Source organism: Nipponia nippon, unplaced genomic scaffold, assembly GCF_047370975.1.
Source record: "Nipponia nippon isolate SJK-2023a ecotype South Korea unplaced genomic scaffold, ASM4737097v1 scaffold_4, whole genome shotgun sequence".
Lineage (NCBI taxonomy): Eukaryota > Metazoa > Chordata > Aves > Pelecaniformes > Threskiornithidae > Nipponia > Nipponia nippon.
Genome location: NW_028262358.1, coordinates 61,865,978 through 61,882,947, shown reverse-complemented (window position 1 = coordinate 61,882,947; position 16,970 = coordinate 61,865,978). Strand labels below are relative to the sequence as shown.

General features: G+C 43.6%; 1 protein-coding gene across 8 annotated transcripts in view; it reads right to left on the bottom strand.

Annotated features, from left to right (window-relative positions):
* Positions 1–16,970, bottom strand: part of NHSL1 (NHS like 1) — a 184,107-nt gene that overhangs the window by 61,791 nt on the left and 105,346 nt on the right. Inside the window, exon 1 of one of the 8 annotated variants that reach the window (XM_087776217.1) lies at positions 13,355–13,559. The exons of the other annotated variants lie outside the window; for them this stretch is intronic. Coding sequence (XP_087632343.1) covers positions 13,355–13,553 — 199 coding nt within the window. The 5' untranslated portion in view covers positions 13,554–13,559. Of the gene's footprint in view, positions 1–13,354; positions 13,560–16,970 lie in introns of those variants that run through there. 8 annotated transcript variants of the gene reach the window in all.

Here is a 16,970-nt window from a genome sequence, read left to right as displayed (position 1 = left end):
AGTGAAACCAACAAAATTAGACTGCAAAAATGCCACTTCTGAACTTCTCTCCCGAACCGTCTTCCCGTTCAGCCTGTAATTCCATCTTCGGCAGCTGCGCACTTGTAGATCCATGCTAATATCCAAGAGACATCTTCAGCTAATCTCAGTCTGCATTCTCCGTATGGTATCCTGAAGGGGACACCCTCCCCACTCATTTCACTTATTTAAGGGTCACAGAAAGAATTCTTGTAGCGTATCTCCATCTCCCTGCCCAACACTGCTCTTCAGGTTACTGTTATTTATATATGCATTATCCTGGTATAAGAAGTTGGCAGTTCTTTTTTTCTTCTTTCTGCTGACTGTCTTAATAAACTCAAGGTGAGTCACATTTAAGCTCGGAGACATCCTCTCTTAAAATTAGGCCAGTACGTCCTCTAGTTTCCTAAGAACTTTGCAATCTATAAATGAAAAAAATGAAGCTGCTTGGAAAATACCAACCTTCATAGGATCATATAACTGCTCATGCCAAAATCAAACACCAAGTGCTCGCTCACTGTCTGACACAGCAACTTGAAAAAAAATTTTGTTTCTTAGAAACTTCCAAAAACTTGCCCTGAAAAGATTATCTGCACAACACAACAGTAAAACGATAAGTAAAAGCTAAGGTTCACAAATAATAACCGGATTTCCACAGTTGTGACATTTGGTATTGTCCCTAAAGCCCTAAGATTTTTGACAAAATCTGAAAACTGGGTATGTTCCAATTAAATAACGGCACAAACCGCCCTGAAAAACAGTATTTTCCAACTAAAATAAGGCATCCAGTCCATGTAACAGTCACCTAATAATTATATTGCTGAAAGATTCAGCAACCTGTTTTAAGCTCCTAAGGCAACAATTGAACCAACGTCTTTACCACAGCATTTCCAGAGAACGTCTTTGGCTGGCCACAGGCATGTGGATCTCAGGCATGATCAAACACCAATAGATTTTGAAAACAAATTTTAAGATGACCTTCCTGTGATTAGCATCTTCTTATAAAGGCTCTCAACAAAGTCTTCGAAAGGAAAGGATAACCTCCTAAATTCATACTGCTAATTGGTTCAACTTTCAAAATTTATAATGTGGATGCCAGCTTAAAATTTTATTACTACCTGTTTGATTAAAAGTGTCAGAGATGCAAACATCCTTGTTATTAATCACACACAAACAGGCAGCCCAAACCCCACAACATGCCGTGGTCAGTCAACATTAACAGCTCAGTACTTGCGTTTCTTTGGATCGCTAGCGAAATGCACCTAACAGTTTAAACCATGCTACTGTGAAAAAGGTGCCTTGCCACCAAACATCATCAGAAAGCACTAGTGAGCACACCAACTATCATGATTTTTAACATGGCAATGGTTTCAATAAATAAGTATGTGGGGGCATTAAGCAAACAACAGGCATCACTATCAACTTCATCAAAAGTTAATCCACAAAAAGATAAAAAAATGGAGATTTTTTTTCCTCTCCTCTCCCACATTCCGTCTGCTGTTTCTGCCTCCATTTCTTAGCAGAAAGGGAAAGGAGAAGATCCCTACTTTTTTCTACAGGATCCCTACTGCAGATACCTACAGTTTTTCTTGCTGTAGAAAAAGTAGTTATTCCCTACTGTAGCTGGAGAACTTCAGCAAAGTGAACAAACAGTAAAGTTGTAACATGTGTAACAACGCAGCATTTAAAGTGAAAGATACCATTTTTAATAGCAAAAATGTCTCTTTTGGTATCCTTGGTTTCCCCACTTAGCACAAAATATGAGCTGCAGAAAAGTTAATATTTTGTTAGAGGAGCTGGAGTAAAAATTGGAGAAGTTGGAGGAGGAGTATAAGTTTAAAACTTGAGATGGCTGACGCTAGTTCTGAAAATATTTCTTCCAGTACTTTCACTATTTGTATGTGCCAGCCTTCGAAAGCGTGCAGCTATGGCACCATCACCCCCACTGCAGCTCAGAACAGATCACCGCTCTATAACCTGACATCACGTCTTCGGCGTAACCTTCTTCCAGTGGTGAAATCTCACTTCAAGTGAACTGAAACACAAGCATGCATCACCAATCCACATCAACACCACTTCCACGAAAGCTACCAATATATTTTTGAACGAGCTTCTAAACGTATCATCTTGCCAACAGGAGATACACTGTGACTTGGAGATTTCCAACACTTGATCAGAGAGTGGAGACACCACTCAAACAAATACAGAGACAACTATACGGAGCCTAAAAATAAATTTCTGTGCAGAAACACCATGGGTTTTCCAGCCCAGACAATAAGCTTGCAACAATCAATGGTCCTGCCCAGCTTGGTCATTCCTGAAACATCCCAGTATCTGTTATTCAGACGACAGTAAGAACAAGGCAAAGAAATATCAGCAGTTAACTACTACTAAGCAAATGACCCTGCCATCTCAAGATAGTTGATGAAACCACCGTGTATCCCAGTGGCTGCATTTTTAAACTATACACAATGATCCAAATTCAACTTTGGGTTACAGATTTCTCCAGAGGACTGTTAATTACTGACAGCTTGCGCTTTTACAGAAATGGAATGGGACAGCATTTTACATCGCAAGTTATTGAGAAGAGAGGAGGAGCCCAATTTAAAAATAGTCTGGAAGAGTCAGGTGGGGAACTTGCTGCCGGCTCCAGGGCAGGGCTGACCCCTGGAGCAGAAGATCCGATTCGAATGTGAAGAAGGAGGTGGGAGATCAATAACACGGTCAATGTGAATAACATTTACACCCTCAGGAAAAGCAATCAATAAAACCACAGCTGTATTTTCCCCAAATTATTCTGCAGTATGTAGTATGCATGAAAAGCCTCTTCCTTTTTCCCATCTTTACGCATAATGATACAAGCAGTTCTAGACTTTGGCACCCTTTAAGGACACTGCAATGCAGCACTAAACAAGCTTCAATCCCAGTCCACTTGAGTTAGACAGAAGCGTCACCTAACAGGATCCCTGCTTTGCCACCATGCCAGGAATCATCTAAGCTGATGCACACCAAAACTCAATTTACATTTTTGTTTTTAAACCATGGCTGGTTTGAAGAACATAGTTGAACCTACAGCCATTAAAAGTATCTGACACATCCCACAATGCCTAATATTCTGTACAGAGCAAGTACCCTGCTCCAGGAATGAAGAAATTAGAACACTGCGTTGATATAGGCTTTGAAAATATTTCTTTTTTATGTCAGGGCAATTCCCATCCTGCTCCTCTTCAGATTAATTAAACCTAACAAGACAAGGTTAGCATCACACACAGGAAAAAACTCGCGCTCACCTTCAGCGACTGGATGTAAAAAGAGCGTCTTTTTCTCTGGTGCTATTAATTATTTAACCTAACATTGCTACCACCATCTGCTTGGGGACCTGCTCGCACCTGCCAAACAGCAGCCCACTTTCCCTGGTCTAGCTGCGCCATTGTGTTCGTGGCAAACATCTGACAAACACAAGGAGGGCCAGGCCGATTAAAAGCTGATGCTGCAAACAACCATGAGGGATCATTCAGTTAGGAGAGGTGCCAAATCTGCTTTGGAGATGCTACGCAGCTACAAGTTTAATTAGCTCACCCTAGAACAGATCATGAAACTGCAGAGAAACGGGTTTATAAGCCTCTGTCAATGCTTTTGGGCAATGATAAATGCGCTCTGCATCCCTTGTGTGTAAAACTTCACCGTTCTTAAACTCCTTGTCAAAGCACCCAAAGGATAGCAGACAAACAAATGACAGCACTGAATCAGAGGAGGAAAAGCTGTCCTATGCTCATTGGGGCTCAGATCAGAAATCAGACGGACGGGGGACAAGACCTTCGGGATGAGACCTTCGGGACGAGCAGCATGCAGCCACTGACTCCTCGCAGAGCTGGTAGCTGAGCACTCCCATGGAAAAGGTATCACTCTTGGATAATTTGCCTTTCAACCACAATATTTGAAAGCTTTTCTCCCTTCTCCAGAAGCCTAGTCTCCAGTGACACCAGTTCATGCTCAGCTCAGCTGATGGGGACAAGCCCTCGCTAGTAACCTAGATGGTTGCCAGCACATTGAAAAACAGTTTCCAGACAAAAGCCAGGGGCTGCAGCCTCACATCCACGAGCAGCGCTTTGGGGAATTCGGCCTTTAAATTAGTAATAGTCAGGCCACAGCCTGCCTGCCTGCGCACAGAAGACACGGGGAGGCCGATTAAGTACCCTTCTGCTGTGACTGGAGTAGTGGCATCGTGGGGTTTCGTATTTACTCTCTTCCAGTGACTCCAGGTCAAAACTGGTCAGTTCACAAGCCAGGCGCTGTTTCTGTAACTGCTGTAACGGCAGGCACCGTTTGCAATCCAAAATTCAAGCTGTGTCTTTCCAATCATGCATCATCCCCATAATCCGGATCCCACTGCAGCGTATTACAGCACCAGTTGAGATGCAATTGTGATGAGCCACTTAATGCATTTTTCTGATGAAAAAATCCCCAAGAAAACAACCCTTCTGCCCCAGCTTCTGCTTTGGCATAAGAACATCACCATTACTGCTTGTTTTGCACCACATATTCTTAGAATAGATCAGATCTGATCTACTTTTCAACTGCTTATTAGTAATTTCTTAGTTGTGCAATCCTTGTGCCTCCTTTTGTGCTTTCCAATGCAGTCTGAAACATGTATTTTTGTTTGATTTTTTTTCCCACAATACGTTAATTAAAACAAAGTCCATGCCCCTGCCTCCTTTTTTTTTTTTTTTTTAAATAACCAATCTCTCCCAATCCCAGCTCTGCCGAGACATTTAGGAAATGCAAGCGAAATGCCATCTGTTGGCAATAAGGTGGGACTAAGCCTTTAATGTTGAAATACTTGCTTTACAAAACCCAAGCAGGCAGATTTAATCGACTGACAAGACTGAGTTCTCTAAATCATTCCATATTCCAGGTCCAGTCCTGCACGTCCTTTCGTGTAATTAGACCTATTTCTATTTGACCTGCCATTAACTCATCGCTTCCTTTCTAAGAAAGCAATGAGCTGCCCTTGGGTCTTCCTCCTACCAAACCTGCTGCCCCTTCACCGGCTTAGAAATTACAGGACCGGGCTTTGCTCACCTTCCTAAAGAGGTGTGAAGGGGAGGAGAGAGGAAACATACTCAAGGTGGACCTTGGGTGGTTTTTTTGTCTCGTTTTAGTAAGCTGCCTTTGCACATATCATTTGTCCCCGCCGCGGGTGCCCGCCTGCGGGCCAGCGGCTGCCCGGAGGCAGGAGACGGCCACCCCACAGCCGACGGAGCTGCTCTACGGACCGCGGTAACGTCAGTCGGGGGTGACAGGAGGGAAGTCACCGCCTGTGTACTCCCAACCTACCCCTGCTACCCGACAGAACCGCCATGCATCTGCTGAGGGTGGCTGCTGCCTTCGCACAGCATGAAAAGAGAAAAGAAAAAAAAGAAGTTGAGGCCAGCTTTCTGAAGTCTCACTTTCAGGCAGAGCATCATTCAACATCTACAAGGTAATCCGATGCTAAATACATGCAGCAGCCAGTCCACTACCATTTGCTTTTGGCTGCAGGTATTTTATACCAGCTAACCCACCTGCGTCAAGTTTTTTATTTTTTCTTCTAACCCGCCCAGTTCTGCTCAAGACTTGCCACTGTTATCTAAAAAGACTACAAACTTGCAGCAAAACTGCACAAAGTATAAAAATCAGCAACTTTTGTACTCCTTTTGGCCCTTCCAGCCTTGCTCCCGTAGCAAGCAATTCCAGGCAGCGCGGGTGCATCCATTGGCACAGCAGGCAGACAAAGGCAGACAGCCGCGTGCCAGCAAATTTGCCTTCAGCAAATTACCAAACAAATTCAGTACCAACTTGCTGGTAACAGTAGTACTTTCACAAATACAGAGTCATCACGCAAGGCACAGTCCTTTCTACTCAAATCCCTCTCAGTTTTAAATACAATAATTTAGCATGGGGAAAAAAATACAAATCCCTTCTAAAAATCGGATCGCATCAGCAGGCTCCAGGCACCCTATCATTCTGAGATTTGTCCTCTGAAGATACCACTCTGCCAGTTCATTTTCTCTTTTCCACCACTAAGTAGCCTTCACTCCACTCCACTGTCTCCCATACGGTTAACATGAATGCAGCAATTAATATGCAATTAATCAAATGGTGTGATCAACTGCTTTTGTTCATAGCAGCAGCTGGTCTGCATGTTAGAGCGTAATTAGACAAATTAAGATGTACCGCTTTTGTTTGCAGATGAACTGACAGCATCGCTCATGCTTAAATGTCACTAAGCCTATTGGCATTTGGGATTATTTTAAACATGTCTTTTTTTATTAACGCTACAAGGTATCAATAAGCCAGATTTATATGCTGCCAGCTGCAATGCCAGCAAAGTGCAAGTCTGCTTTACCTCCAAGACGTTTGCGCAAGCCAACCGAGAGTTAAGGAGAGAAGTGATGTATTTCAGAGAATGAGCACGCTTTTACTTGAAGTATCACAGCCCGTGATACAGAGCCAGTGGCTCTGGATGGGGAACAAAAAGCAGAGTTGATCTGTACCTGTGTCCGTGCAGAGATTTGAAAATCTTGAGGATCACACAGCGTGCACATTTTTCAATGATTTGTCATCGGATTAGGGCAGGGAAACAATAGAGGGCTAAGAATCTGTTGTAATCTATCAGACTTCTAATAAGCATTTCCTTTAGGAGGCGTTAGTTTGGCCTATGCAGGAGCCATACGGAGGAAAAGTGGTTTCAGGGACAGTCCTGAGCTCTTTGGGAGCTGAGAGCAGGAGCAAAACCCCCGTGCCCCAGCAGGGCAGGGGGCCAGGGACCACAGCACCAGCTCCAAGCACCAGCAAACCTACACAACGCAGATCCCGCCACGGGCAGAGGTGCTGGGGCGGGTGGCAGCGACGCTCTGCCAGCCTGGTCCCCCCGGGTGTCACCACAGGAGCTGCCATCCAGCAGCCAGACCCCTTTGCCTGTGCAGGGTCCGCCACTGGGAGCCCGTGTCCCCTGTGGAGGCTGTACGTCCTTTTCCAGTTGTCCCTCACTGGTGGTATGCTGCACAGTCCATAGTGCTCCTTCTGAGCACAACATAGAGGTCATCATACCCACCACCTAAATGGCAATATACTGTTTTAATCATCGCATTACTACCTACCATGGGCTCTGCAAAAGCAGCATGGCAGGTTACCCATATTCAACTTGGGGCAGCACACCCCATACACAAAGCACTGAACAGAATACTTGATAAATCAAAGTATTTGCAAGGCAACACACCATCGCACCTTTCCAGGGGGTCATTATTGAAACTTCTGGCTTCCCAATACTGTGAGAAAAAGCAAGGGAAAGGACACTGTATGAGGAGTTGGCAGCACAGGAAAAATAAGGGAGTGGCAAGGAAGACTTTGAAGATTTTCAGATTTAGTAACAGTTAACAAGAAAAGACAAGTCACCAGGAGGATTTCTGCTGCAGGAGCCCTGCAAACGTGCCAAATGCTGCAGAAGCCCTCTACCACCACAACCCAGCACGCACGGGCACACAGCCTGACTCAGGAGATGGGTGGAAGCCACTGAACTGCAGAGTCCTGAAAAATGGGCTCCAGAAGGAACGATACGAATATCTGCCTTGTTAATCGGACAATTGGCTTCTCTACTCCTCCAGCACAAGACAATGCACTGCAGCTATAAAACCTGGTTACCTTTTATCACTTCATCTCAAAGTGTTGGCCTGGGGGAGTGTGGGATGCAGTAAGAAACATGGCACAGTAAAATGGATTTTGATAATGCTGCCATAATCCGTTTCTGATTGCTAGCGTGACTCCATTAGCCAGGCTGATAAAGGTATCCTTTAAAATGCTTGTGCCTTTTCTGTGGAGTTTCACATTCTCCTCACCATGGTTCAGCTTTAAGCTGATCTGAGTCCAATTTTCTTGTAGCACTCAAAACCATTTCTTGACTCCACTGCACTAGACAAAGCAACTCCCAGTAAGATCTGCAGACGTCCTGAACCCACTATCCATAAACCCCAGGAGTCTTAATCAGATTAAGCACTGAAGAGCCTACTCAGTCTACCATTAACCACCATCCTCAACCACAGGCTTTCCAGTCTCACCTGTCTCACATGTGGATTTGCACTTACGTTGCTCCGCCTCCTTACAGCAGACGCTCCCTGCTCCAGTTGCCGAAAACACTACACAAAAGATGTCTCTGAACTCTCTGTTTTTTCAGACTCCTCCAGACACACTTGAGCGACGTTAATGAGCTCTGTACTGAAACCTCCCCACCTCTTCCTTGTGCTCCTCAGTGCCACGCACAGCTTCTCGCCTGCTCGCACGCAGAGGGGAACGCACGACACATCCACCACCAGCACCTCCGTGCAAAGGCGGGCGCAGGTCCACACCGAGCAGTGAGCAGCCAGGCGAGCAAAGCGTTTTCCTTCAGCAAGGCAACACACCAAGGCCTTCACACTCATGTTACTGATTCACTTAAGTGTTTTACAACATCCCAACATTAATCTCTTTTTACCCAGCATATTCCAAGTTCTTCTTTTCCCTCCCTTCATCCGCAATGCTCTCACATCTGACTCTCAGAAGAGCTTATGAGCCGCATGGCAACAGCACAGGAGACCAAGAGCTGGACCTCCATGGCCTGGCCAGAAAAGGACAGGCGGGGAGGCTTGTTCTCTATGGCACACGCAAGGAACAGGCAGCAAAATGAGCCAAAAATGCAAGACGCATACAGAAACGCACACCAGGAGAGTTGTTATTTACCCAAGACCTGAAGTAATTTTGCATAAATGGACAAGTTCCTTTGCTTTGCAAGATTTCAGTGGCTTGTTTTGGCCAAACGAACAAAACCTCCAAGACAACTCAGCCCTAAGACAAGCCTTCATTAAGAACACCAAGAGAAAAGGGGCTAAAAATCCCCCCTTTTTAGGCACACAATAAAAATTGCATTGAAGTTACTTTTTCTTTTCAAAACAAACCAGTTCCCGGTTTTATCTGATGCAATCTGATATGTCAGCTGCTATGGTACGAGCTGGATGCAGAAGATAAAGCTGGGAACGAGAATGGCCAGTCACTTGCACCAGGCTCTGTAAGTAGCCGTCCCGGCCATTCACCGCCATAGACTGAGCCCTTCTGTCACTTCGGGCACGAAAGGCCACAAAGGCTTGCTCAGTGCTCCGCACAGCCCGGGACTTGCAAAGATGGAAAGCGATTCAGTCTTTGTTTCACACTGCTAAATAGAAGGCAAAGGATGAATCCTCCCAAGTTGCAAGGATTCTTTTTTTTTTTATATAACATCCTTCAATTGGGAAATTTAAATCTCATCGCTATTGGAAGAGAAACCTGGAAAAAAAAGCCATGGTAAATAGTGAATAATAAAATACCCAACTTGGTTCAGAACATCCTATTAATTTATAAATAGATTTAGTTATTATTCTTTCAAATTTTATGTTTTTCACAAAACATGCATCTCACAGAACAGTCTTGGCTTTACAGATAAGACAGAGCTGTTGTCCTTAGAAAGAGTAATGAATGAAAAAGAAGAAAGCATTCTTTCATGAGCTAGCAGGCAACAAAACACTGAGAAAAAATCCCAATAACTGAAGCTACTGTTTAACAAACATTAAAAGTAATCTGATACTGCCATTGGCTCCTGCCCACATCTGTAAAAGAAACAAAAAACCTCCAAAATCCTTACCAAAACTTTATCGTCACAAAAAGCCAACAGATGCCACAGTTTAGCTAGGTTAGCAATAGCACACCACATCTCTAAACTTTGTGAATTTGATAAAATATGAAGCGACAACGAGAACCACAAGAGGCAGGCGATGCTCTAACCCGGAGGAGGTGACGGCCTCCCAAGGCAGCAGTCACTGCCAACAGGCTCCAATTCTGCAGGTGTTTGAACCAAACCAAGCCCTTCGCCCTTCTGCCAAACCTGGTCAGCGGAGGACCTTAACTTTGCTGCAGGAAAACCAACAACCAAACACTCAGCACCACTGGAGTTTGTCTGTAATCATGAATGAACGCGTGATGGTGACAGTCCCTCCACCACTGTAATACTGTTTTTCTTGCAGGCAGGCAGGCTGATAAAGGGTGTATTGCTGCACTCTGGATGATTTCAATCCCACGTTGTCTATTTACAATCAATCTGGCAGTGAAGAACGGCATCACAGATGCTGAAATGAGGCTGAGCTGGTAATGCAGAGCCTCCACTTCACGGTATCACTAATTTAACTGTTTTATCAGAACAATTGCTACAGCTTCAAAGACCGCAAACCCTAACGTGGTCGCTTGATTGTCACAGCTGCTACATCACACCACAAATGTTTTGAATATTGAGTATTTTGCAGCAGAGATGCTGTCAGGTGAGCAGAAGCGCCGGGGACTACTGCTGCAGACCATCGAGATCCCCTCCGCGAGGATGCTCCCCCAGCCTGCGAGAAAGTTCAATAATTTGACTGTATTATGTTTCCAAACAACGCTAACGCTACCGGGGGCATTTTCTACGGAGTACATCAGCACTGTGAAACCTCTGGAAGCGCAGTTCTCATGACGCTCGATAAGGACCCCAAAGGGAGGCCTTTATCAACAGAGATAAAGCTCAGCCAATAATCCCCTGCTGTGCTCTGCAGTTATCACTTGACCTGGTCCCAGAAAGCACTTCCACTCTGAAACACTTTTGTTCCTTAAAATAAACATTAACAGAGTTTAAAAGCAACGCAGCCTCCCTGTCTCAAAGACAAATAGTACCTGTCCCGCAAATAACACTTTTAACTGATGGCTTAATTATGTTGCCATTCTTTTGTTTCTGTGGACTGGGAATGAGTAAGAAGGAAAGGGAGCCAGCGGGGCCGAGCTGCTGGTGTCCCACGTGTACACGCGTGTACTGCGGTGGGACACCACCGCAGAAGCACAAGTGGTCTTCCTGGGAAAACTCAGGGCAGAAAGCGGGTTAACTTACTTTTCCATTCACCGTTTCAAGGATTCAACATTAAATATTGAAACTTCTATGGTCTGTAATTCGAAAAGAACAAATGAAATGCATGGGGTCATACCAGACATCAGTGAAACTCGGCTTAAAGGAACCAACAATAAACTCAGTCTGAAACATGTAAAAGTGTATAGCTAGGGATCAGAAATTGCATTTAAAAGCTTTAGTAGGTCACAAGTCAATCAATTCCATTGCTTAGATATGCGCTATATTACAAATCAACAAATTACACACATGCATACAATTTTTAAAATATGCAATAGAATTAAATAGAATTCTCTCTTCATTAGGAATATGTTGAAGCAACAATAAAAAATGAATGCACCTGGAGAGGGAGGGCAGACGCTGCCACTGCATACATAGGAACCGCATCACACCGTTCAGATATGTGAAAGTTTCCCAGGTTCTTCTTTGCGCACCTATTTATAGAATTTCAGTTCAGAGGTCATTAAGTTCTCATCCAAGAAGAAACTGGACAGTGCCTTGAAGTGACTCAGCTATTTAAACATAAAAATAACTAACAAAAAAATCCCTGTGTTTCAGTTTACAAACTTTTTAAATGCAAAGAAGATTTAAGATAATCAGCACATATTTACTGTTTCTTTCTAATACTGTAGTAACGTAAATATTCTTCAAAGTGCTGCTGTGTTCCCCATTCCTCTGTCTCTACTCATCTTCTGAAAAGTTTTTGAATTCCAAGTCAAGTGCATTTGAGAAGGGGGAGGCTGGACACCTTTCCCTGCAGATAGCACAAAGAGAACAGGGAGGCAGGCTGGAGGGAGGGACCAGGGATTCCCGAGTGCCCTACCTATGTTCCTCAATCCCATTTCCACACTCCGGAGAAGCAGGTTCAAACACAGCGGCTGCTCCCGATGCCCTGAGCTCGGCTGCCAGAGCGACACCTCCCAGGCCACGACAAGAACCAAAAGCTCTGAAAAGCCAACACCACGACTTTGTAGGAAGGAACTAACCCGTCACCCAGCAAGAGCAACAAAACCGCTGCCCCCCAGGCCGGCTGGGGCGCACAGGGGCCATGGCCTCCTCCCTGAGAGCATCCCTGGAGCTGCTCCCCGGCACCTCTGGGCAGCCACAGCCCCTTCAGTTTTCCCCAGGCCCTACAGCACAGAGGCTGGGTACTTTTACATAAAGGAAGCATTTTCACTTTCCACGCTAAATGAACCAGAATTGACCCTGTGCTCTAAAATACAAAAACTAAACAGACAAGCTGGGTTTTTCTTTCCCTGCATTTTAAGAAATGGCTTCCTTTCAAAAAAAGCCTGAAACACCCCTGTGGTAAATCACACTCCTCCTACAGGAGAGGACATCAAACAAAGTTTGCTTAGCACTAGATGGAGAATGCTGTAATAGAGAAAACAGACACATGCCTAGTTTCGCTAATCAGTGTTACCATCGTGTGGCTAGCTGGTGATTTTTTCAATTGCTGGTAATAACTAGCCATTGTCAGATGATCAGCATGAGACTAATGAGCAAAAAAGAAAAATCAATACAGTTGCAAATATATTCATGTACTTTTTTTTTTTTTTTTTTAAGGCCTGGTGCAAGATAGCCAGCCAGCTGGCTTTTGCAGGAAAAGCTTTCTTTGTCTTGTGAAATTTCTCCCCCATCACCCTTAAATACACTTTTCTGAGCAACCATTCCACAAACAGCTGGGTGCCTTTGCTTAGGTGGTCAGAAAAAAAGGGAAGGCAAGCAATAAGGCTAAAAACAAAACAGCTGAACATTACCGTTGCCTGTCCTATTCTCTCCTTATTTCCCATCTGTATTTGCCAGTGAAACTTGAAACTATACAGGTTAAAAAAAGGAGACTCATCACAATTCAGGAATTCTTTCTTCTCACGTTCAGAGGAAAAATAACCTTAGACCTAAGGTTCTTCAAAAGCAGGGTTTTTTTAAAATAAGTACTCATCAACTGTATTAAGCATCTTTGAGTCTGTTAAATCTTTTTCTTATTTTTCCTGGCCTTTCCATCCACTGATTGTTTCTATGGCTTTCAATTAGAGTGCCATGTCAACAGCTCCACTCAGCTAAAACAATCATTTTGCTGAAAAGGAGCATTATCGAACGGAAAGCGAGTGCTCAAGACCTCTCAAACACAGACATATCATATGCACAAAGACAGTGTCATCCCGTATCAACTTCGCGGTCCCACCGGGTACAGTATTTATGTACGCTCTCCTGAAGAAAATTGTTCCCAATGCCTTCATCCTCCAAAAGAGTAAGAGAAATATTTTCCTCTCTTAAAAATCTGTTTTACTTATTTATTTCCTCAGCAATGACAACACAATGCTAAATGACCAAAAAAACTAAGGAAAAGGAACCGATCTTTCTTACTTGGCCAGAAGGAGTTGTCATCTTTGCTCAGTAACTTTTTCTTGAGGCGCCCAGGCAGCTTGGCATGAGTGTTTCCCATTTTGCTGGAATACAGCGGGATAAGTTCCTCCTCTTCATCGTCGCAGCTGGGCTGCCACTTGCTCCCGCCGAGGCACCCGACCATCGGGTCGGCGGGCAGGCAGCGCACATAGGCAATCATTGTGAGATGCTGCTCTCAAGGATGTCCCTGCTGTCCCCAATGGTTAGTATGGAGCAGAAGGGAGTGGCCTGCTCATAACCCTTGAAGGGACGCATTCAAAAGGCTGCGAAGGAAATTATTTTTCTCCTCCTCTGCGCTTAGGCAAGCTAAGCTATTCAGTTACGCTGGGAACTGTTTTGAATAGGATTCTATCAGCCCTTAAAAAAAAAGGAAAACAAACAAATCAACCACCTGGTTAAGCAGCTCACTCCAGCTGCTGGATGCCCTGCCCCTGCCCTACCGCCAGCCCCCGGCTCACAGCCACGACAAGCAGGAAAATACGGGCTGCAGCGAGCCGGGAAACCCCGTCACCTGCCACAGATTTCAGACTTCTCCCTTCCTGCTTCCACTCCAGCCTGCCGCTTCTCTTAAGCCTTATCCCCGATTATTCACCGCCCTCTGAACAACAGGTACTATGGCCATATGCAGATGGCCATATCCGAGAAGCTTATTTAAAGCTAACTTACTGTAATCGCTCTGACACTGACGGCTAGAGAACCGTAACTTGGCAGGAATCTGCCAACAACAAGAACATTTACCACCTTCTAGAATGCAAAAGCGGGAAAACTATACAGACTAATGCAAAAAGAGCAAAGTCTCGCGATTTCAGTACTTGGATTTTAGTAAGGAAACTCCCTTTCAAAGTCAGAATCATAATGATTGTCACCAAGGTATCTTCCAGGTTAGACGACAAGTGGATTGATGCTGAATACAAAGCACAAGCAGTTATCACTTTGCACTCAGTACTGTATAAATATATAAATCCTCACAATGCCTCTAGAGGGTAGGTATTATTCCTATTTAAAGATGAAGACATAGTCTGGAAGGGATTTAGTAACCTGCCCACAGAGTGGAAAAGCCAGGATTAGAGTTGAGGTATTCCCAGTTCTTTAGCCTCATCCACAAGCCATTAGTCCATGGCACCTCTCCCAAATACTGCACTACTTAGCAAGTTTCCACGCTGGTAACCGTGTCAATCCTAATCTCGCATTCCCTATACGGTTTTTCGCTGGGATCCAGGAAGCGTGACCTTCCTGGGCCTTTGAATCGGCTGCAACAGCACAGTCAGATTGGGGCAGCAAGAAAAACAGCACATAAAGAGACATGCACCCTGCATAAACTGCTGTCTTCAGCAACTTTTTAAAGTTTGCTTTTTATTTTATATTGTTTGAAAGATTGCATGGGATGATATTTGTTTTTAAAAATAGGAAGACATCGAAACCCTAAGTAAAGTACAACAAAGACCAATTCTTAGTCTGCTTCCTTAATTCTTCTTTATGAATGCTTTGGTTGCAGCCCATACCATTCTTGGAAGTGGCTGCTCTATATAAAGGAGCACGACAGCGTCAGGTAAGTATTTATGCATTTTAGAAAAGGCTTTATCTGCTGTTCGGTTGATATCTACTATAAACTTTTGGACAGGAAAAAAAATTACTGTTTAACCAAAAAAAAAAAAAAAATCAGAAAATAGAATTGTTTAACATGCTGTAACTTTGCACAGCAATATGAGGAAATAATTTTGATTATATAGTATTTTATGCACACCTCACATGGTCACATCTCAGCAAACTTGCAAATAGATGAAAACAGGTCTTATAATGAAACATGCCAGGTAACTTTAATAAATAGGGATGAAACAAGCCCTGCCCGCAATTTTACATTTTTTGACAACAATTTCAAGTATCTGCAAATACACGGATGGAATGGGGAAAATGTGCCAACAGCACGGGCGATAGCTGTCGGCACCGCTGGTTTGTCTGTACGTAGAGCAGAAACTCACCAGCAGAAACTGCACACTGGCAATTGGGCGTTTGAGGCCAACACAAATTTACAAAGCCAAGTACATTTACTCATCAGACTATGAGAAAGACAAACTGTGATTAACACTAGCCGAATTCAACTCACTCATCAACCAGGCTGATACTCTTGCATCCGCCAGAATAAATGAATGTCTAGACAGTCCTCCTGGGTGGGATGAAGCTCCAAGAGTGCTGCTAGCGAACCAGTTCATAAGGAGGCCCCGTGAACGCTTCCCTAATGGGACAGTATCTCTGTAACCCACTTGTCTAGCCGCTGTGCCTGCTCTCTCACCCTTTCAATTCCCTGCGATTATCAGGGTCTCAGGAAGAGTCACTCTCATAGACATAACGCACAAAACTTCTGAGCACCAACAGGCTACTGAAAAAAGAGTGCACTGGGGCTTGTATTTATTTCTCCTGTGGACAGGAATGGTATCTTTTACGAGACAAGAATACAGTTGGATTTCTGTTATGCTTTTTATTTTAATGACTCAAAATCACGTTACCAAATTATATTTCAAGAGGATATCGGCTGATGTTTGCACGCTGTCTTTGTATCTCTATGCAATCATGTCACTTGACGTAAAAGTTAAATGTAGATCTACACATCAAACCAGCATTACTAGGTAACACTCAGTGCAAACACAGGAGCAAGAAGACAGGGTACACAGACAAGATTCAGTCTTCAGCAGACTCAGATGTTCCCAAACACTTAACAAGATGACACAGGATAACATGTTGGCCTGGAGTCCCCATGACATTTACCATGCGCTCCTCTAGACTACAGACATACTCAATTAGCCATGTTTCCAATGCGTGCTCACGAAGTAAGGCTGATGCACAATAATGGGATCAAGCCTGAAATCCAGTTTAACAAGTATATTTACCATATGGTAGGCATTAACGTCCCCACAAATTTTTTACTCGAAGAATAAATCTGTTCTTCCCTGGAGCCTGGAAGACCTTGGTCTGACAAAAGATTTGGTGATGGTTATGGTCACAGCTATTAGCAAATGCAAAACCATGAAGACAAAGAGGATGTACCATCTCATGTGAGAAAGACATTGTGTACATTGCTTCTTCATCTTCTAGCCTCTCCCCAGAAATCCGATAAAAAGAAACTGTTATTTTATACTGTGTCTATAATAAGTTTGATAAAGTCAAAATTTCACCCAAAATTTTACCACAAAACTTCTGATTAAACTTCACTTATTCTACTGCAGCTATAGCGCTGTTTTATTTTTTCAAATACACAAAAGTGAGGCTGTTCATTTTTCTCAGCCTTGGGCTATCATTTATATAAAGATTTCTCCAAAGTAACATTTTATTTCCTTATTATTCTTTTTCACACCTTTTAAAAATTGAACTATTAGTAATGCAAGTATGAATGTTCTGAGCAGACTGTTAAACATGCGTATTCATCTTTATCAGCATATTTCATTTTTGCTAAACCACCTCTTTACAGTCAGGTTCTATTAAGGAGAGCTTGAATAATTAGGGAGAAAATTGCTTACATTATACTGGAAACAACATTTGGTCTAAAGAAAAAAGATCGTTAAGAGTTTGACAGATTCCCGAA